The sequence below is a fragment of the Salminus brasiliensis genome, chromosome 18 (assembly GCF_030463535.1).
Source record: "Salminus brasiliensis chromosome 18, fSalBra1.hap2, whole genome shotgun sequence".
Classification (NCBI taxonomy): Eukaryota; Metazoa; Chordata; class Actinopteri; order Characiformes; family Bryconidae; genus Salminus; species Salminus brasiliensis.
This window is the reverse complement of record NC_132895.1, coordinates 4,284,110-4,306,985: the sequence shown is the minus strand read 5'-3', so window position 1 is coordinate 4,306,985 and position 22,876 is coordinate 4,284,110. Positions and strand designations below refer to the sequence as shown.

The window sequence follows — 22,876 nt, the reverse complement described above, 5'->3', positions numbered from 1 at the left end:
TGAGACTATTTTGGTGTAGTTCCAATTAAGCTTTAACCCTGCTGAGAATCCTGAGAATCATTGGGTATCATTGATTTGGCGCTACGGTTAGCAGCAGACGGCTGCTGAAAGTTCTCTTAGAAAGTGCCTATATAAAACGCTGCCCATAAAAACGCCTTGGGATCGTTGGAAGGCTTTTTTAATGGGGAATGATTCATCCTGTAATTCTCCAAAGATGCGGCGTTGACACCGTTAATTATGCACGTCCTGCTGCTCGCGAATGAAGTGGTTATAGAGCGCCGTATATTTGGTGTCAACATGCAGGCTGGAGGTATTGGAGGTACTGCAGCTACTGTGTTGGACCTTGTAGATATACAGCTGTAGTTTGCACCAGCCCACCAGCCCTTTATTTGCTATGTTTACATTTACATTTACAGCATTTAGCAGTTTAGCTAGTTTAAATAGACTAAAAATTCAAAGATCCTCTAAGTTTAGACTCTACTAAACACAAGTCAGTAAGGAGACCACTCTGCTATTCGCCCAAGTACTCTCAGAAGAGGAGGGTCTTCAGTCTGGGTTTGAGGACAGTGAGCGTTGGACTCTGCTGTTTGGACACCCAGGGGAAGTTCGTTCCACCACTTTGGTGCAGGACAGTAAAAAGTCTGGACGCTCGTCTTCCGTGGATCTTAAAGGATGGCGGGTCGAGCCGAGCCATACTTGAAGCTGGAAGGGCTCTTGGTGCAGATCAGGCTTTGGACCATCGCCATCAAGTACGGAGAGGCTGGTCGGTCCAGTCTTGGCTTTGTAGGCCAGTGTCAATGTTGGCGTGGTGGTAATGGAGAAACGTGGTACTGATGGTTGTCTGCTCTTGTTTTCCATCCAGCTGCAGAGATGTGACTCATGCCTTGCTGATGTTCTCTCGTCTCTCCCAGAGGGTTCAGTAGGCCGTACCTGCCGCCCATTTCGGGAATCAGTTTCGGAAAGAAGTGCTTGGGTTGCGGGTTTGCTTCTGGACAGGTCGAGAGTTCTGAGCTGTCTGTTGTTTATTGCATTTTCCAGCTGTTTGTCTCAACAACAGCTGTCCTGGTCAGTTGACATGTTCTGTGATGTTCCACAGTAATGTGTGAAAGAGGGACAGATCCTTTGCACTAGGGATGCACAGTCATAACTGATTAATATCTATATCAGCTACATCAACAGCGGTGTTGGACCACGTAGATATACAGCTGTAGTTTAAAACCCAGTGATCATTATTGTTATTTTATTGTATTATTATTATAAATATTACATTATATATTCATTGTTGTGAGCAAATTTATGTGTATAGCTCTTTTTACAACTGCCGTTGTCACAAAGCCGGTGAGCTTTGAACTGGAGGAAGAAACTTTCGGAGGAAACGAGGGAGGAGCCATCCTCCTCTGATCAGAACTATTCATAAATTATTGATAAATGTCACCAAACCACCGAATAAGACTGTTCTACTGCTCAGGTGAGCTGATATAGTCCTAATTTAATATAATTGTAGTAGAGAAGGTATAAATAATCAGAGTTAATGATGATAAATAAGAATAATGATGGTTAATGGTCTCCCATCAGGTTATTTTGCCCTCCTCATCTGATCCGAGTCTCTTAATGCTAAAGAGTATCGGTCGATTAATCGTTTCAGTGAAATCCCATCATTTTCAGTATCAGTTTCTATAATCAGATGTTCTGGACTGATTGATTTACTTTAGTCTTTTTTTTTTTTAATTACTGTTTTATAGTGTTTAATATCTAATAATCCAGTCTGACCAATCATTATTCTTATCTTCTTTACTACGAGTATATTAAATTAGGACTATATCAGCTCACCTGAGCAGTAGAACAGTCCTTATTTAATATACTCGTAGTAGAGAAGATAAGAATAATGATGGTTAATGATGGTAATAATTTTTATTTATTATGTTTTTCTTTGATATGTATGTCAGTGCCATTGATTGTCTATGTCACATATCATCTATGTCTCCATTTAATTAATAATGAAGTTGATTTGCTAGGGAGTACCGAAGGAGACCTCACTGCAGTGTTGTAAAAGAGCTGGGAGCTGATTGGTCAGACTGGATTTAGATATTAAACACTTTAAAACATTTTGAGAAAAATCTCGACTAAAGTAAATCAATCAGTCCAGAACGTCTGATCATAGAAACTGATACTGAAAATGATGGGATTTCACTAAAACGATGAATCGACTGATACTCAGCATTAAAAGACTCGGATCAGATCAGGAGGGCAAAATAACCTGATTGGGACACCAATTTAAATATATATATATAATATTTATTAATTTAAATTGTCCTTTGTCTTGTCAAGAGCAGGTGAATATAATATATTTTATACAATTTTATTCCTATTACAGTATTTCTACCCCTATAGGAATAAGGGGAATTTAGTCCAAATGTCTTTTTATATAATTTAATAAATGTTTGTGCATATACACCCACAGATGTGTATATTGGATATCGGTCACAGGCCAGAATTTGCACCCCAAATTTGGACACCACAGTCATTTTTAACATCCGAATTGTATAAGAGATGCACAGTGACATCAGAACCACATCAGTATCGGCAGATAATTGCTTAGACATATTAACTACATCAGACAGATGTTTAGATTTGACTAAAATGAACTGAAGTTAATATTTGTTTCTGTTTTTATTGAACTTAAGAAGAGCAGAGTGATGGTTAAGTGATGCTGGACTACTGCCCTGTAATATCTGCATTTAACTATATTCGTACCCATGTATACATATAGGCGAAATTTCACTATAGTGCTGATTTGGGTGGATTTAGTCTAGACCTCAGCAGATATCAGCCCACAGTTTCCATATCAGTGCAGTGTCTTGTATCGACACCAGCAGATATGTACATAAAAAAAAAAGGGAATTGGCCTTAATTCCCATATCGCCGCATCCTTAGGTTCTGCAGGAAAATGCAAGAAGCCGAAGCAAGTGTTGTCAACAATGTTATTTGCTCGTCCGGAGTTTACTGAGGCATATGATGCAGTGCTCGTTATTCACACACTCATGGTTGATAAAGTCTGTTAAGGCACAGGCTTTGTTCCACTTTGCATAATTGTTCGAGGGGCCTGGCACCCCAGAGCGTGCCTTTCGATTCCCTCAGCCACATACGAGGCTCGTTTTCATATTGCTTTAGCTATCAGAATGTGAACGCGTCATCTGCAGTGAGCTATTTTCAGCTGACACGCACCATAGCAGTATTAGGCACAGTGTGGAAAGGGGAGCATGCATCCCTACTGAAGCTGTGTGAAGAAAACATTAGGTGCTGGACTTTGCAAGGCCCTGTCAGACTCTGGGAAGATCTAGCGCCATGTCACGCATAATCCTAAGTGCAACGAGAAGCAGAATCATATCTGGAATTAGATTGTGCTCAGTCATAGCGCAGCGCCGAGTGTTTCTGCGCTAGAGGAGTTTATTTATACCGCTGCGAAATGGCTCAGTCCGAGCACGCAGTTTCCCCCGAGGCTGCTGCCCTCAAAAAATCGGAAGATGCGAAGAATGCAAGATGGTGCAGCAGAAAAGGCCACTGGCCTCCTAATGCACTTTCTCTGTCTGCAGCCGTACATACATACATACAGCAGCCCACAGTGCACACATTGTGGCTTTCAGTCCTCACTGCTGAACTGTTCAGCTCTGCTTTTAACCTGTCCACAGCAGTGAACACACACCCATAGTGCACAGCACCCAGGGAGCAGTTGGGGTATAGGTGCCTTGCGCAATGGCACCTTAGCTATAAACATCCGCTCATTCTTGTCATTTACCATCCTGACGGTCCAGGGGATTGAATCAGCAACCTTCTCAACAAACATCTCAACTTTAGACCACTTCCTGACAGTTCAGGGGTTTGACCCAGGAACCTTCTGATCCCAAGCCCACTTCTTTAACCTTTAGCCCATTTCCTGCCAGTTCAGAGGATTAAACCAAGCCTCCTTCTCTAACATTTAAGCCACTCCCTGACAGTCCAGGGTATCAAACCCGCACTCTTTCCGGTCACAAGCCCACCTTTCTAACCTTGAGTGCCCTTCCTGCCAGTTCTGAGGTTTGAACCAAGCTTCCTTCTCTAATAATTAGGTCACTTTCTGCAACTTTCTGATCTCAAGTCTACTTCTCTAACATTTTAGCCACTCACTGACCATTCAGGGTATCAAACCAACAGCCTTCTGCTCACAAGCCCACCCTTCTAACCTTTAGCCCAGGATCCTTTCAATCTCAAGCCTACTTCTGTAATATTTAAAGAACCCCCTGACAGTCCAGGGTATCAAACCAGCCAGCTTGCCTGTCACAAGCCCAACTTTCTAACCTTTAGGCTCCTTCCTTCCAGTTCAGGGGATTGAACCACATCTCTTTCTCTAACCCTTCGGCCACTTCCTGCTAGTCCAGGGTATCATGTCAGTAGCTTTCTGGTCCCAAGTCCACTTCATTACCCTTTAGGCCACTTCCAGTCAGTCCACCTTCTGGTGCCAGACCCACTTTTAGTCTAGAGGGTTGAACCAAGCCTTCTTCTTCTCTAACCATTTGGCCATTTCAGGTCAAACCAGCAGCCTTTTGGTCCCAAGCCCACTTCGTGTCAGTTCAGGGGATTGAACCACACCTCCTTCTCTATCATTTAAGCCACTCCCTGATCGTCCAGGGTATCAAACCAGCACTTTCTAACCTTTAGGCCTCTTCCTGCCAGTCCGGGGAGTGAACCACACCTCTTTCTCTAATCATTAGGGGCCCCTTCCTGCCAGTTCAGGGGATTGAACCACACCTCCTTCTCTAACATTTAAGCCACTCCTTGACAGTTCAGGATATCAAACCAGCAGCCTTCTGGTCATAAGCCCACCCTTCCAACCTTTAGGCTCCTTCCTGCCAGTCTGAGGAGTGAACCATACCTCTTTCTCTAATCATTAGGGGCCCCTTCCTGCCAGTTCAGGGGATTGAACCACACCTCCTTTTCAGCCACTCCCAGACAGTCCAGGATATCAAACCAGCAGCCTTCTGGTCATAGGCCCACCCTTCTAACCTTTAGGCTCCTTCCTGCCAGTTCAGGGGATTGAACCACACCTCCTTCTCTAACATTTAAGCCACTCCCAGACAGTCCAGGATATTAAACCAGCAGCCTTCTGGTCATAAGCCCACCCTTCTAACCTTTAGGCTCTTTCCTGCCAGTTCAGGGGATTGAACCACACCTCCTTCTCTAACATTTAAGCCACTCCCAGACAGTCCAGGATATTAAACCAGCAGCCTTCTGGTCATAAGCCCATCCTTCTAACCTTTCGCCTCCTTCCTGCCAGTTCAGGGGATTGAACCACACCTCCTTCTCTAACATTTAAGCCACTCCCAGACAGTCCAGGATATTAAACCAGCACCCTTCTGGTCATAAGCCCACCCTTCCAACCTTTAGGCTCCTTCCTGCCAGTCCGAGGAGTGAACCACACCTCTTTCTCTAATCATTAGGGGCCCCTTCCTGCCAGTTCAGGGGATTGAACCACACCTCCTTTTCAGCCACTCCCAGACAGTCCAGGATATCAAACCAGCAGCCTTCTGGTCATAGGCCCACCCTTCTAACCTTTAGGCTCTTTCCTGCCAGTTCAGGGGATTGAACCACACCTCCTTCTCTAACATTTAAGCCACTCCCAGACAGTCCAGGATATTAAACCAGCAGCCTTCTGGTCATAAGCCCACCCTTCTAACCTTTAGGCTCTTTCCTGCCAGTTCAGGGGATTGAACCACACCTCCTTCTCTAACATTTAAGCCACTCCCAGACAGTCCAGGATATTAAACCAGCAGCCTTCTGGTCATAAGCCCATCCTTCTAACCTTTCGCCTCCTTCCTGCCAGTTCAGGGGATTGAACCACACCTCCTTCTCTAACATTTAAGCCACTCCCAGACAGTCCAGGATATTAAACCAGCACCCTTCTGGTCATAAGCCCACCCTTCCAACCTTTAGGCTCCTTCCTGCCAGTCCGAGGAGTGAACCACACCTCTTTCTCTAATCATTAGGGGCCCCTTCCTGCCAGTTCAGGGGATTGAACCACACCTCCTTTTCAGCCACTCCCAGACAGTCCAGGATATCAAACCAGCAGCCTTCTGGTCATAGGCCCACCCTTCTAACCTTTAGGCTCTTTCCTGCCAGTTCAGGGGATTGAACCACACCTCCTTCTCTAACATTTAAGCCACTCCCAGACAGTCCAGGATATTAAACCAGCAGCCTTCTGGTCATAAGCCCACCCTTCTAACCTTTCGCCTCCTTCCTGCCAGTTCGGGGATTGAACCACACCTCCTTCTCTAACCTCTAGTCCACTTCCTGCCACTCCAGGGTGTTGAACCAGCAACCTTCCAGTCCCGATTCTACTTTCTCTGACCTTCAGGCCACGGCTGACAATAGTTCGGACTCTTTGTTGACTCAAATCAGGTCATATGATCTGACTGATAATTTCACAGCTTCCTTGATTTTCAAAGACCACCATCAATCATCACCAGTCACGTAGCTGTATATCGCTCTATATAGTCTGGCGGATTGATTGGTGATGTTGGCTGTAGGTCAGTGATGAACAGTCTCTGATGTCTTTTGAAAAGCCCCAGGGTTAGGACTTCCAATTTGGAGCAGTTAAAAAAAATGGAGATTTGTTGGATGCTTTATTGCCCATCATTTTCAACTGTTTATAATATTCTTCTGTGTCTGCATATTTTCTCTGTGCACATTACTCATCAGAATAAAAAAAGGAACTATGAAAACCTCGACCAACTGTCCTATGACAACAAGCGAGGACCCAAGGTATACTTGCATGGTCAATGCACGCCGCCCACCAACTTTCTAAACGTAGCAACTAGAATCCAGCCCAGCCAGTCACCGGCCAACCCAGAAATGCCCTTATCTTGGTAGCACGTGTTTCTTTTTTACATTGAGACTTTCTTTTTTTGTGCCCTTTATGATTGATTTTTAATGACGAATGGATTTTGGTTTGAACAGTTATGATTTCGGTTTCCCAAAAAAAAAAAAAAAAGAGAGAGAAATGTAAACACGCTCCGCTTCTATCATTCCCATTTTTTCCTTTTAAATAAAGGAATGCATGATAAAAAAAAACAACCAAAAAAAAAAAAGATTCGTTTGCAAGCCCATTCCTTTGTGGAGATTCGGTAGTGTGGGAGATGACGCTTTCCCAAGTACTACTTCCTCCCTCTGCGCAGCATTCCCTACTTTTTCCTTTTTTGTTCTTTTTTCAACTGTTTTTCTTTGGGGAAATCGCGCCCCCTCACCTCTCACCCCCCTTTTCTCCCGGTTTCAGTTTCCGGTTGCATCGGCCTCTCTCTCTCTCTATCTCTCTCTCACTTTCTCTATCTCTCTCCCCAAACCTCTAACATGCACGTCCTTCTCTGGAGCCTTGATAACCCTCAGTTTGCATGCGACAATACAGACGTTCTCCTCCCCCTAGCTTTTTTCTTTTTTTTTTTTTTTTGAACCTAGTTTATCCGAGTCTCCTGGAGCTCTGTCATTTTTTCCTCCTTTTTCAATCCCACAAAAGAAAAGCCAATCAACCAAACCGATCAAACTAGGTGAAAGAGGCAGCATGGTTCTGGGGTGGGGGGGTTAATGCCACCCTTGACTGACTGTGTGCCCCAATCCCAGGCCGAGAAAGTCCTCCAGTTCAACCAAGAGACTAACTTAACTGCCCTGCTGATGGAGGCCAAAGAGCTGGAGGCTCGGGTGATCATTCTTTCAGCCAGGTACGGTGCTGTTTACTACGGCGAAAGCTTTCCTCTACTGACTAGAACGTAATGGGGCCACTGCACCACTGCGCATGTCACCTAGAGCAGGGTCTTCATATGGACGCTGAGGAGGGCCGTTAGTGTTCTTACAAGCTTCTATTACCAGAGAATAGCCTGCCAGTTTGTACAGAAGACCCTGTAGTCACTGAGTAATACACCTTAGTGGGTAATAAGCCTTTCTGCAGCTATAGCTATACTTTCCAGACGAAACTATCGGCCCTCAAGAGGGCCCTAGGCTGTTATTGTAGCCCAAAAAACAATGTATAAATACAGGCCTTTTGTGCTGGTTCTCAGTTTGTATATGTATATTAATGCAAAGTAGAGTTAAAAAGAGGGGAATTTAAGCTCTATGTAAATTACATTCCTATAGCTATAGCTGGTGCACCAATCAGCCATAACATTAAAACCACTGACAGTTGTATGAAGGGAATTAGGGTTCTTACCAGGTTCTAGTGGCACTGGTCAAGGTCTTGTAGGTTACGTGTTAAAAGCACAGCATAAGAATCTGAGACACTTCGACAAGAACTAAACTGTGATGTTCTAGACAATGACTGGGTCAGAACATCTCCAGAACATCAGGCATCAGGTCTTGTGGGGAGTTCCCAGTATGCAGTGGTCGGTACCTACCTACCAAAAGTGCTCCAAGAAAGGACATCCGGTGAACCGGCGACAGGGCCATGGGTTCCCAAGGCTCACTGATGCTCATGGAGGCCCTAAAGGATCTGCTGCTAACGTTAGCCTTGGTGCCAGATACCCCAGCAGGACACTTTCAGATGGGTCAGAGGTGTTTTTATAGCGACACCAGGAAGAACTGAGGCAATTTTAGGCACGTTTTAATGTTATGGCTGATCGGTGAACAAACTCAAGCTCATTTATCATCAACTTGCAAGGCGCCCTCTCTGATAGGCCCTCAGCACTCAGAAGGGGGGCCCTTGCAGTGCAGCAGATAAGCTGGATCACTGTAGTGGGCAAAATGAATGCATTTTAGATCCTTTTATTTTGCAAAAACCCTTCTTATTAAATTTGAGGAATGATAACTAGGCCTCAAGGGGAGTAATAGAAGGTAATTAGCGCAGCAAGACATGCAACAACATTGTTTCGAAGTTCCTCAGGACAGCAGGAAAGAAAATCATTAATTTATGAAACCTGTCGAAGCGAAAAGCCGCGAACAGGGTGAGATAAATGAACCGGATTTAGAAAAGGTCTTGGGGCTGTTGTGGAGGGACTGTGACTAATGTGTGTTTGCCTGCAGTGAAGAGGACGCTGCTGCCGTCTACAAGACAGCACGCTTTCTCAACATGACCGGCTCAGGCTACGTGTGGCTGGTTGGAGAGCGGGAGATGTCCGGTAAAGCTCTGAGTGAAGCTCCAGACGGTACGTACGGGACCCTAAACCCCAGCCCAGCCAAAGACACTGGAAAAAGCCTCAGACGCTGGCTCTTTTCTGGTGTCTCACTCTCAGTAGACCTGTAGTCTTTACTGAAAGGGGAGATTTCGTTGGTGGACGTAGTTAAGCATGTAGACATCGTATGTTTAAAGGTCTTAAACGAATCACGGGAGACTACACTATACTGATACCATACGCATAGTACTGTGCAGAGGTTTTAGGCCCCTGATCCCATTATTTAAAATCATGTCCCTCAGCAGTACCTCCAGGTCACATTGAAAAGTCATTGAGATATTGAGCTACACTATATGTCCAAATATTTTTGGACACCCCCTCTAATGAATGCATTCAGCTACTTTACGTTGCACCAATTACTGGCACAGAAGACTGCCCAGCCCTGGTAGAGAAGATGGGGATGACGAGGTGGGGTGGTGATCATCCAACCTCATCTTGACCTCACTAACACTCTTGTTTGCCGAAATGCAATCAAATCATCACAGCAATGCTCCTCCTAAATCTAGTAGAAGGCCTTCTTCACTGGACAGTAGAGACAGTTACTCCAACAAAAGCAGGATCAGCTCTTAATTTCAGACGAAACAATGCATGAGCTGATGTCCCAATACTTTTGTCAGTATAGTGTAGTCTACAGGTCCCCCAGTCCAGTCCAGCCAGCACAGCGTGGAGGATGTGTTCAACTCCATCAGCAGCAGCAGCAGCAGCTCACCTGATTTACCATCATTAAGCCCTGATTTACCACCAAACCAGGTGTTGATCTGAGGAGAACTCTAAATAACACTAGACTCCATGAGAGAGGAGAACTTTGGAGATGTTCTAATGATGAACACAGTGATGGAGAACCACCAATGTTATTAGTGTTTATTCTAATATCAGCTGATAAACTTACTTAAGCAGCTTTTCACAGATGTCTAAAACTTTTGCACAGTTCTGTATTTCATGAATTCCGACTGACGGACAGAACGAAACGTAATAGCTTTCATTTCTTCTCAAGGTTATTGATGTGATGCCAAGAACCCTACATATGTTTTTAATCCAAATGTATGTCTGGGTTGACCCACATTACTGGATTTTACTGTATCGTGTTGATGATATTAATAATGGCTTGGCTCTCATGAATTTAAAAAGGGTGTTTTGCAACTCCCTCATTGACGTATTACTGGTAATGGTAAGCCATGCCTGCCCTTCTTACTCTGGATCTTGCACCGGCCTGTGTTAAACCTCACTCTGTGGTCACTGTTGCCCCTGAGCACTTTGAAGTCACTTCAGACCCTTCGTCACGTCCCTGTCCGAACACTCGGGAAGGCTCTGTGGTACGATCACCAGTGTTAAGAGAACACTACAGTGTTTTTCAGCCTAACCTCTATCTGCTGTGGGACCTGCTCATAATAGAAGCCAGTGGGCAGTTATTTCAGCACCTGCACATTGGTTCTGTTATACATGAAGTTTGAGTCTGCAGGTCTTCTCATCTATTCTGGGTCCAGGGAAACACATCTATGGGAATCAGATTAACCCATTAAAAAGCAGATTAACCCTTTAAACCCATGAAATATGAAAATAAATAATCAAACAACAGTTACTGAAGCATTTATAGTAGAACTGAATCACTTAGAGCAGTTACTAAAGCATTAACAGTAAATACTGAATCACTTAGAGCAGTTACTGAAGCATTAATAGTAAATACTGAATCACTTATAGCAGTTACTGAAGCATTTATAGTAGATACTGAATCATTTAGAACAGTTACTGAAGCATTTATAGTCAGTACTGAATCATTTATAGCAGTTACTGAAGCATTTGTATCAGATCCTAAATTATTTATATTCAGTAGAGAATAATTTCTAATAGATTCTGAATCAATTATAGTAGTTGCTGGAGCATTTATAGCAACAATGCTTCTTACTACAATCATTTATATCAGTTACTGAATCATTTATATCAGTTTCTGAATCATTTATAGCAGTTTCTGAATCATTTATATCAGTTACTGAATCATTTATAAAAGTTACTGTATCATTTATATCAGTTACTGAATCATTTATAAAAGTTACTGTATCATTTATATCAATTACTGAATCATTTATAAAAGTTACTGTATCATTTATAGCAGTTATTGAATCATTTATAGCAGTTATTGAATCATTTATATCAGTTTCTGAATCATTTATATCAGTTACTGAATCATTTATAGCAGTTACTGAATCATTTATAGCAGTTATTGAATCATTTATAGCAGTTACTGAATCATTTATAGCAGTTACAGAATAATTTATACTAGATGCTGAATAAAGGTCTCAAAATAAGCCTTGGGTTAAAGGTTAAGGGCGTTAAGGTTGGGTTGAAAAACACTGGAGCTTTCCTGTAGGCCTAATCTTACAGTGAGAAGAGATTCCTCATAGCTGTCACTCTCTTCACTTGTGTACACTAGCGATTTTCTCGCTATGAATTCCTCTAGCAGAACTGAAGTTTACTGGACCCTCTTTCAACAGAAAAAAAAAACCCTAGTTGAAGCTGGATTTGTGCATGACGTATATATTTAAGAGTAAATTTAAGCAGTAAATAATGACTTAAACTCACTGCTTCACTGATGTCCCAGTTTGTATGATAGTGAGCAAATCCAGCCTCAAGGGTCCCTGCATCCATAATGGGCAAAAATACCTGATAATGGTCCTCTTATGGCCTTCTTCTGCTTTATGGGCATCGTTTATTTTAATACAGAGTACTTGGCAGCTGCTTAGTGGAGCCCTGTGGCTGCTGGCTGTTGGGAAAATAGCCCCCAAGCTGACTAAGGAGAAAGCTTAAATCTTAAAGCTTGGGGTGCCTAAACTTTTTTTTTTTTTTGCATGGTGCTCATGTCCTTTTTTATTCAAAATTTAAATGAATTGCTTAAAAGTCTGATTGCCTTTTGAAGATCATTTGAAGTTAATCTTATAGTGACTTACAATTTACACTTAAAAGCAAATATGACCAGGGTGCCCAAACTTTTGCATGCCATCATACACACCAGATTCCTCCAGGCTGCTTTTGTTCTCATGGCTACAGTTTTACAGAAAGTTATTTTATAGATTTATTTGATACTTTAGTACTTTCTAAATTCAGACAGGCCTTTTGCCCATCATGGCTCCATGCTGGGCCCTATGTGTTTTTGTTTTTTTTTTTTGTTGGAAAGGGCTCCTAAAGGCCTAAAGGTGTCCAGCCTGCTCACTGCTTTACTCTAATGTTGATGCACACGCAGGATTGATTGGCCTCCAGCTCATCAATGGCAAGAATGAGTCGGCCCACATCAGTGACGCAGTGGCGGTGGTGGCTCAGTCCATCCAGGAGCTGTTTGAGAAGGAGAACATCACTGAGCCGCCTCGAGGCTGCGTGGGCAACACCAACATCTGGAAGACTGGGCCGCTCTTTAAAAGGTCAGGGCGGGACGCTGCCACAGCGTGTATCGGTTCATTTTCTGAGTCATCACATGATGTGTGTATGCAGCTAGGAGGCTTATGTCTGATTCTGGGATAAGGACAATAATGACGTGCCTCTGGAGAGAAAGCTTATCCAGACGTCATCATCTAAACACTATTTCCTTTCCGACTGCAGGGTGCTGATGTCATCCAAATATCCGGAAGGCCTCACGGGCCGCGTGGAGTTCAACGACGATGGAGACCGGAAGTATGCCCATTACAGCATCCTTAACTACCAGAAGAGCAGACTGATCCAGGTCGGAATTTATAACGGAACTCAGGTACGCACATTTCTTGGCTGTCTGTACCGTCATACACCTTCTAATATGACTAAAGTATTGGGACACCTGCTCATCCATCATTTCTTCTAAAATCAAGGCTATTAAAAAGCTTTATCCTGCTTTTGTTGGAGTAACTACCGTTGTAGTCTCTACCGTCCAGGTAAGAAGGCCTTCTACTAGATTTTTGGAGGAGCAGAGCATTGCTGTGAGGATTGCATTGATTGCATTCATCAACATAAGTGTTAGTAAGGTCAGGATGTTGGATGATCACAAACTGACTCCCCTCAGAGGCTCATATCAAAAGTACTGGATGGAGCTCCACCACCATCCATCATTCCAGAGAACACAGTTCTTCCACTGCTCCACAGCTCAATGCTATATATTATATATATATATATTATAATAATATACCCCTCTACTAGCCCATGCCTGGCATTAGGGGGCAGCATGGTGCCAATAGGGTCATGTTGATCTGACCAGCGAGTCCTATTCTATTGGTAGTACTTCTTCTCTACAGGGTCTAGACAAGCTGTGTGGGTGTGTCCAACTGTGTCAGCAATGGGTGCAACTTAAAGTAGCTGTATGCTGTCCACAAATATTTGGACATATAGCGAATATATATTGTGATCATCCACTTGTCCTCCCAGTCACTTACTAGCCACCACTGTAGGCACTGGTCCACCATATAGGAGTGCAATAACCATGCCGCAGCACATCTGTTATTACATAGATTCATCATTCAAAAGCCATATACACAATTTTTGACCATAGGGCCTCTATTGACCAGATATTATTTGTGTGGTGGACCAGTCTCAGCACAGCAGCAGTGGCACTGACCTGGTAGTGGCATGGCTGAGTGTGGGCCCACCACCCTATTGATATCTAGTCAAGACAGTCTGTGCAGACAGAAACTGACCATTGATTGACTGAAGGATGGTTTCAGACAATTGAAGAGTGCTTGCTCAGTGGCTAGAACACTTGGTTATTGGTCAACGGGTTGTGGGTTTAATACCCAGGTCCACTAAACTGCCACTGTTGGATCTTAAGCCCCTTGAGACCCTTAATCCTTTCTGCTCCAGGAGTGTTGTAGCACTCACTTTTACCCCAAGCTGGGCTATATATGTGAGAGTCCCTGATAGCAGCGTTGACACGGCCCACTTTTGGCATTTCCTAGTGGCCCACTTATCACTTGGAATGATGGATGCAGTTGCCAAAACTGGATCTATTGGCTAAACTAGTGGTGGAGTGGTGGGTCAACTCTGAAAAGGCTGGTTCAGTGATTTGGAAGAAGACTGTAAGAGTTTGGAGAGAACTCAGAGGACTTTGGGTCGGGTTGGATTGGGTTCGGGTGGCTTCTGCTTTAAGGGTAGAAAGCCAGCCCCCTATCTGATAAGTGGAGCCAGGAATGTCGTAGACATGTGAACAAGGCAGAGATGGAATGTATAGGACTTTGGATTATGGAGGAGGGGCTTCAAATGGGCAAAAATGGGTTCCAAAAAATGCATCTGGCCCACATCTAGGTCCTCATTCCAAGTGGAATATGGGCCACTAGTCAATGCTAGATGTGGCTCAGCTCCGGGCCACATTAATTCTGCTATCAGAGGTTGAATTCATTGTACTGTACAAGTATAAATGACAACACTGGACATATTATCATTATAAATTGTACCATCAACAGGCCACAGTGTTTACTTCATACCAGCAACATGTTTTAATGGGGGTTTGGAATTTGTGGACAGTGGACAGTACAGTAATTTATGTAAAAATCACTAAATGTATGATTTTTAATTTAATAAAAGTGCAAAATAAAGTCACTTTTTGGACTTAACTGGACTTAACCTGAGCCACACGTACACAGTATTTGCTTTTAGGCCACATTGACCTCACGTTAACTTGCTGTTTCCTCAGGTGGTGTTGAACAAGCAGAGGAAGATCATCTGGCCTGGAGGGGAGACGGAGAGACCCAGAGGTTTCCAGATGTCAACAAGGCTAAAAGTATAGTATCTGCTAGAGACCAGCCTTAATTTCCTAATAACAACAAGATTTGCAGTGTTACTCACTCAGAAGCGAATACGGTGCATCCAACAATAAAGGCGGCATGGTCCTAGAAAAGCTACACCTCCACATATTTGAATGAGTTAAAGCAGCATTATGTGAGAGTTGATGTTTGTTTCCTGCTCATGGGCTCCCCCTACAGTTTTGGAGGGTGATTTTACTTTTACTTCAACGCTTTGAGCGCCGCCTCAGGGGCCTGCTGTACACATGCTTTTTTGGACAAGCGGAGAAGCATGTAAGCTGAGGCGGTAGAGTAATACTACAGGATTTTACACTAATATGACTCGGGTTACGCAGCGGTACACAGCAGCAGTTCTGGAGAGAGGTTCTCCTCCTGCAGCTCCACCACCAAACCTCCATATAGTGCTGTAGCAGCAGCAGCAGCGTTCCGGCCCGGAGTGGGAACGACGGAGATGCCGTTCTCCCCCCTGTTACAGTCAGTGTGGCATCAGCATGATCCTGCAGCTGCTTCCAATCGAAGCCTCGAACTGATTCCTCTTGTTTCTGTCCTGGCTCCCCACAGATAGTGACCATACATCAGGAACCGTTTGTGTATGTGAAACCGACCATGCAGGACGGGACCTGCAGGGAAGAGTTCACACCCAACGGAGTCTTAATTAAAAAGGTGATCTGCACTGGACCAAATGAGACCATCCCAGGTAACACAACAGGGACGTCTACGATAGCACTGTGCTTTACTCTGCCCGCCAACTGGAGATGCATACATATATATGCAGTAGGTATCTATATATGTATGCATGCAGCTGAGTGTGCGAGCGTGACAGTGGCGGCGTATGTGTGTGTGCGCGACTGGGAGAAAGCATGTGGTCGGTCTGACTGGACGTGTAAACGTGTGTGTGGACATGTCTGCTCTTTGCAAACTCTGTGTCTCGTTTGCAAACTCCGCAGATGCAGCGTGCTGTATGTGTGTGCCTTGAGTGTAACTATGCGCTTTAACTACAATAGTATGTCTTGTGTATCAGACATGAGCTGCAGCCTATGCAAGCTATAGTCTGTGTGCTTGGGTTCGGCTGTTTCTGATGCTAATGTGCCTTAGCGGGGAATAAACGAGCCATTGATACATTTATTCATCCAAAATCCGGGGTAAATTCAGGTCAGTTCAAGCAATAAATACATTATCTATCCAAAAAGTTTGTGGACACCCTTGAATGAATGAATGCATTCAGCGTCTTTAGGTTGGTTGCACCAATTGCTGATACAGCAAATACACACATACACACAGCTTGCTTTGTCCCTGTAGAGAAGTATTTCCAAAAGAATAGGACTCTCTGCAGCAGATAAACAAGATCCTTGTGCCAGGCGTGGGCTAGTAGAGGGGTATATATAAGGCCCCCAGCATTGAGCTGTGGAGCAGTGGAAGGTGGACTGTGTTCTCTGGAATGATGGATGGTAGTGGAGCTTCATCCAATACTTTTGGGAAGGGTTAAGGAGTGCGGGATGAGGTGGGGTGGTGATCATCATCCAACATCCTGACCTCACTAACGCTCTTGTTGCTGCATGCAATCAAATCCTCACAGCAATGCTACTCCAAAATCTAGTAGAAAGTCTTCTTCTCTGGACAGTAGAGACAGTTACTCCAACAAAAGCAGGATCAGCTCTTTTAAATAGCCTTGACTTCAGAAGAAACAACGAAGCAATGAACAGGTGTCCCAATACTTTTGTCCGTATATTTAAGTTATTTCATGAGTTGACTGAATTGAATGGGAATTTACCCCGACCCCAGTGACAACACCAAGGTACACTGGCATCTGAAACTGGCATACAGAGTGCCATCTTGGCATTAGGAGTGAATGTGAGCAGACGGTGGGCTTTTAAGACAATAATCTCTCCAGATTTCTTCCGTTCAGATGGATTGAAATTTCACCTTCTCTGGTCTGGTTACAGGACGCCCAATAGTGCCTCAGTGCTGCTACGGATTCTGCGTGGACCTGCTGATCAAGCTGGCCATGACTATGAACTTCACTTATGAGGTGCACCTGGTGGCTGATGGGAAATTTGGCACTCAGGAGAGAGTGAGTTTTCACAAAGGCCTGCAGGGTCTCACATCAGTAGCACCAATCAGGCTATATTCACAACAATTATTATATTAATACTGTAGGATTTCATATTTTTATGCATTAAATGTGTATTTTAATGCATAAATAGGACGTATGTGACTTTGGTTGGGGCGAAAAATGCCCGGATGTGGTCTTACAAGCCTATTTACCACCCTGTTATTTTGCCTGATTTTCCTTTTATGGCGTGTTTCTGGGAAAAAAAACATAAGCTCTGCTCTGATTGGCTGGTTTAAGTCGGTCTAAGCAGTCCGAAGGAGCATAGCATAGCATAGCATAGCATAGCATAGCTTTGTTGTTGGGCTCCGGTGGCTGCTGATTTGTGGTAGGAAGCCAGTCCACTATCTGATAAGTGGAGCCAGGAATGATGGATGACGGGGTTATAAGGGAGGAGACGGGGTGGTGGAGGGTTGAACAAGGCCGAGATGGAATTTATTATGGATTATGAAGGAGGGGCTTCAAGCATGTTCCTTCTCCAAAAAAAATCATAACTCCAACATATTTTCATATTAGTTTACATATAATTATAGTTATTTTGCTAGGTATTTTGCATCTCTACGTGTGAAAGACTAGTGGAGAGCCGGCCAAGACATGAGAGCTGTGATTGGTCAGTCGAGGTTATTATTTCACCATAGTGATTTCTGAATGCTCTCAAAGTTCAGAAATTAGTACTGTGTTTAAACCTGAATAATAACTTCTTTATATTATAATTATTATAATAATTTATTTACATTATTTGAGCAGCTGTTTTTGAGCAGTTGTCATTTCTGCACATAAATAAATAAATGCTCTAAATAATAATATTTTATTTGGAGTTTAGGGGTAGAATTGTTATGGTTTATGAACTATAGCACATATGTTAATTTCCCTTAAACACACCTACCTGCCTATAAATACTTAAACCAGAGAAAATGATCATGTAGGATGGGCTCTTATTTTTTCCAGAGCTGTATCTGTATGTGTATATATTATTATTATTATTATTATTATTATTATTATTATTTCTCTGCATTATTTGAGCAGTTGTTTTTGAGCAGTTGTCATTTCTGCATATAAATAAATGATCTAAACAGTAGAAAATAATTGTTAAAAATGATCTAATTTGGAATTTAGGGGAAATTTATGAAATACAACGTAAATGTTAATTTCCTGCCTATAAATACTAAAACCAGAGAAACTGATCATGTAGGGTGGGCTCTTATTTTTTTCCAGAGCTGTATCTGTATGTGTATATATTATTATTATTATTATTATTATTATTATTATTATTATTAAATTATTATTATGATTAAATTCTTATTATTCTTATTATTATTATATTATTATTATTATAATTATTATAATTATTGTAATCATTTCTCTGCATTATTTGAGCAGTTGTTTTTGAACAGTTGTCATTTCTGCACATAAATAAATGCTTAAAATAGTAGAAAATAATTTTTAAAAAGCATTTTTATTTGGAATTTAGGGGAAATGTTGTCCATGGTTTATGAAATAACGCAAATGTTCATTACCCTTAAACACACTGCCTATAAATACTAAAACCAGAGAAACTGATCATGTAAGATAAGATAAGATAAGATAGTCCTTTATTAGTCCCGCAGTGGGGAAATTCACTTCATGTCTCTTCATGTATTTCTGGAGCTGTATATGGGTTTGAAAAATCTTGCCCACTTCTAGGCCATCATTCCAAGTGGTATGTCTTTCTGATTGGATAGCAAGCTGAAGCGACTATAGGGCCGACTGGGCAGTATTGTGAACTGGCACATGCAGAAAATATTAAAAATATTCCTCATTCCAATAATTATTAATTAAATTAATAAATAAACACAGTATATTACTTTATATTAAAACACAGGCTTTGCATGGCCCTCCGATTTCCAGTTCTGCTAGCGCTAGCTTGGTTAGCAATGCTCATTACCATTGAGGCCATACAATTAACTTAAAAAAAACACACAAAACCCTAGATATTTAATAAAAAAAATAGTACTAGATTTGATGGGTCATAAATACACTGCACATAGTCAAGCACATACTGTACATATCTACTAATGCCTCTTTTTTGTTTTTGGGCACCATGCCAGTCGGTTATTGTTAGCGATTAGCCTAGCGCCTAGCTCAAGTACAAGGTATCCCGGATTCGTTTTATTTCAAGGGAGCAGACAGTGATGTGAAGAGCTGGTAAAGGCCTGTCAGCGAGAGTTAGCTTTTAGCCTAGTCCGGATCCCCGCTAGCTTCCACAGCTTGTGCGCTTCTACGGACACAGCCACTACGAGGCCTGGTTCTACCAATCTACCATTTAGGTTTCCTGCCCATCATCTACTTCTTCACATTCTGACAAGTGCACGAGAAAATCCACCGGCTAGTCATGTCCTTTTTTCTCGCCCTCAGGTGAACAACAGCAACAAGAAGGAATGGAACGGCATGATGGGAGAGCTCCTGAGTGGCCTTGCAGACATGATCGTGGCTCCGTTGACCATCAACAACGAACGAGCTCAGTACATAGAATTCTCCAAACCGTTCAAATATCAGGGACTCACTATCCTTGTGAAGAAGGTACATCCGTTCCCCTCAAACTCAGCGCTCCAGTTTTGCATGAAAAGTGTCCTAGCCTGTAAATCCATTTCTCACGGTAGGCAGTAAGTCCTTGAAAAGTGGGATGTGTGTGAATGACTGCGCTCTGATGCTGAGGGATTTATCGTCTAAGACGAAATCACTGTCAGTCCTGACATTACATGGCAGGATTAAGCTTTGTGGTGACTTAGGCCTGGGGGTAATTCCCTTCATCTATGTATTCTTTATCAATTCCGCTTGTAAGACTTACTTACAAAAGCCTGTGGAAAGTTTGTCTTCTCAAATTTACATTTTTACACTTTTACACTTCAACTAATCAAGAACTAATATCTTCAAAGCTTGCATTAACATAAACAGCTGTGTGGAAATATGCTATGGGCTTGTTTTCAACACTGCTGTCACTCAAACTCAATTTCAGTATCTCCATTTTTGCTGTTTTTCACTTTTTGACATAATGTGGCATCTGGCAGTTGTTCTTTACACTGTTTCATGATGTATTCATTACGAACCGACCAATAGAAATGCTCCAAAATGACTTGGAATCAAATCTTTTTACATCAACTTCTATTGGAAGTTAAAACGTTGTATCTCCTCTTTTGTAATGTTGCTGGAAAAAGTTTTTTGCTTGCAAATATACAGTTTATACGCAAGTTATCTGGTCAAATGACATGTTGTGTTGATTTATAAGAGGAAATAAGTTAAACAAATAATATAAATATAAAATATTTATAATTTATATGAATCATTTATAAGTAGATTATTCTATATATCATATTTGTGCATATTTAGGACACAATTTCTATTTATGTTTTACATTTTACAGGTTTGAAATTTGTATATAACATTTTATACAAATGTATATTTATACATAGTTAAACAAAGAATATAAATATAAAATATTTATAATTTATATTAATAATTTATGAGTAGATTATTCTATATATCATATTTGTGCATATTTAGAACACAATTTCTATTTATGTTTTACATTTTACAGGTTTGAAATTTGTATATAACATTTTATACAAATTTATATTTATACATAGTTAAACAAAGAATATAAATATAAAATATTTATAATTTATATTAATAATTTATGAGTAGATTATTCTATATATCATATTTGTGCATATTTAGGACACAATTTCTATTTATGTTTTACATTTAACAGGTTTGAAATTTGTATATAACATTTTATTCAAATGTATATTTATACATTTTGAACACAATTTTTATTTATTTAAAAAAAATTACCTGATCCGAAAAAAACATTATACAATGTTTAATGTGCCATTACTTTTGTACATGTTTTTATTTATTTTGCAATATGATAAATGTGGTAAATAATCAGGAATAAAACTTTAGAATATGCAGACGTACGTCTCTGTTAAAGGAAAATGAATGTAAACTATTAGTATAGGGCACTAATATAAATAATATAATAGTATATTATATTATATATAATTTCCTGCACATTTAGACACAGTTTCTATTTATTTGAAAAATTTTACCAGATGAGATTTTTTTTATAACATTTAATGTGCCATTACTTATTTTGCACATGTATTGATTTATGGATTTAATTCATTTTCAATATGTTACATTTGGTAAATAAACAATATAAATAAACTTTAGAATATACATCTATATATGCAAGTATATATATATATATATATATATATATATATATATATATATATATATATACACACACACACTTTAGAATATGCAGAAGTATGCATATCTCTGCTGCCCAATGAAAACCATGTTTCTCCATGTTTGTTTGTTTGTTTGTAAGTATTGGTTTTGGACCAATAGAAATGCTCTAAATTACTTGCAATAATGTTAATTACCAGATGAGATTTTTTTTTATAACATGTACATTTAATGTGCCATTACTTTTGCACATGTATTTATTTATTTATATTTCAATATGTTACATTTGGTAAATAAACAGCAATTATACTTTAGAATATACATCTATATATGCAATTATATATATATATATATATATATATATATATATATATATATATATATATATATATATACACTTTAGAATATGCAGAAGTATGCATATCTCTACTGTCCAATGAAAACCATGTATCTCCATGTTTGTTTTTTTGTTTGTAAGTATTGGTTTTGGACCAATAGAAACGCTCTAAATTACTTGGAATAAACTTCTACAGTACATTGACTTCCATTCAGAGTTAAGAGCATTTGTGCCGTAATTTTGGAGACACATGGTTTTCATCAGACAGGGACGATATACACTGTATATATGATATGCTGTATAAGATATAATATATATAATATAATGCATTAACTGGTTTGATTGTCTACCTGACACTTAAGTAACCACTGAAACCAAGTTCACAACTCTTACATCTTGGAGCTCTGGCGTGCGCGGGGTCCTGGGTTTACAGAAGAGTGACGCTGTGCTGTATGTTGCAGGAAATCCCGCGCAGTACACTGGACTCGTTCATGCAGCCGTTCCAGAGCACGCTGTGGCTGCTGGTGGGTCTGTCGGTACATGTGGTGGCGGTGATGCTTTACCTACTAGACCGGTTCAGGTACAACAGGGGGGCGGGTGATCGGTGTGACTCTCTGTGTCTTCCATGTGGGGCATCTCCTGGGGTTTCATCTGTTTGGGTCTATTCCTCTGACTTGAGTCAGAGGGGGCACGAGATGTCCAAGATGTCTCCAAAAGTCATGAGAAGGCTCAGCTTACATCACTGTCGATCTTCCTTCTGTGTGTGTTTCACTCTCATAGATACACACACACACACACACACACACACTTTGTGTATTGTGTTTGTACCTTTATCAGGATGGTATGTCTGTTGTTATGTATAATACATTACAAGTATGTAATACAGAAATGTTCCACATACACTATATTGACAAAAGTATTGGGACACCTACACATTCCACCTCCAGGAGCATTTGTGACATCCCATTCTAAACCCATAGGCATTAATATGCAGTCGACCCCCCTTTTGCAGATACTACAGCAGGGTTGGAGACTTTTCTGCACTATGAGAAAAGTCTGAGCTCAGCACTCGGCCCTGACCCCGCTCTGTAGCTTTACGTGGTCGGACACTCGATGGACGCTGAGCTGCTCTCTGTGAGCTGTTCCTCCTAAACTCTTCCACTGTTCAATAATAACACCACTCACAGCTGATGGAGGAAGATCTAGGAGGGAAGGTCTAAATTTCACCAGCTGACTTGTTGTTGTTGGTGCAGCGGTG

General features: G+C 41.4%; 1 protein-coding gene across 8 annotated transcripts in view; it reads left to right on the top strand.

The window, feature by feature from the left end:
• grin1a (glutamate receptor, ionotropic, N-methyl D-aspartate 1a) overlaps positions 1-22,876 on the top strand; it is a 54,020-nt gene that overhangs the window by 10,391 nt on the left and 20,753 nt on the right. For 4 of the 8 annotated variants that reach the window (XM_072662245.1, XM_072662244.1, XM_072662248.1 and 1 more), the window contains exons 4-12: positions 7,648-7,745; positions 9,040-9,161; positions 12,424-12,598; positions 12,777-12,921; positions 14,830-14,916; positions 15,500-15,648; positions 16,883-17,009; positions 19,443-19,607; positions 22,080-22,198. In XM_072662245.1, coding sequence (XP_072518346.1) covers positions 7,648-7,745; positions 9,040-9,161; positions 12,424-12,598; positions 12,777-12,921; positions 14,830-14,916; positions 15,500-15,648; positions 16,883-17,009; positions 19,443-19,607; positions 22,080-22,198 — 1,187 coding nt within the window. Of the gene's footprint in view, positions 1-6,732; positions 6,796-7,647; positions 7,746-9,039; positions 9,162-12,423; positions 12,599-12,776; positions 12,922-14,829; positions 14,917-15,499; positions 15,649-16,881; positions 17,010-19,442; positions 19,608-22,079; positions 22,199-22,876 lie in introns of all 8 variants that reach the window. The other 4 variants (XM_072662250.1, XM_072662251.1, XM_072662246.1 and 1 more) reach the window with 2 other exon arrangements.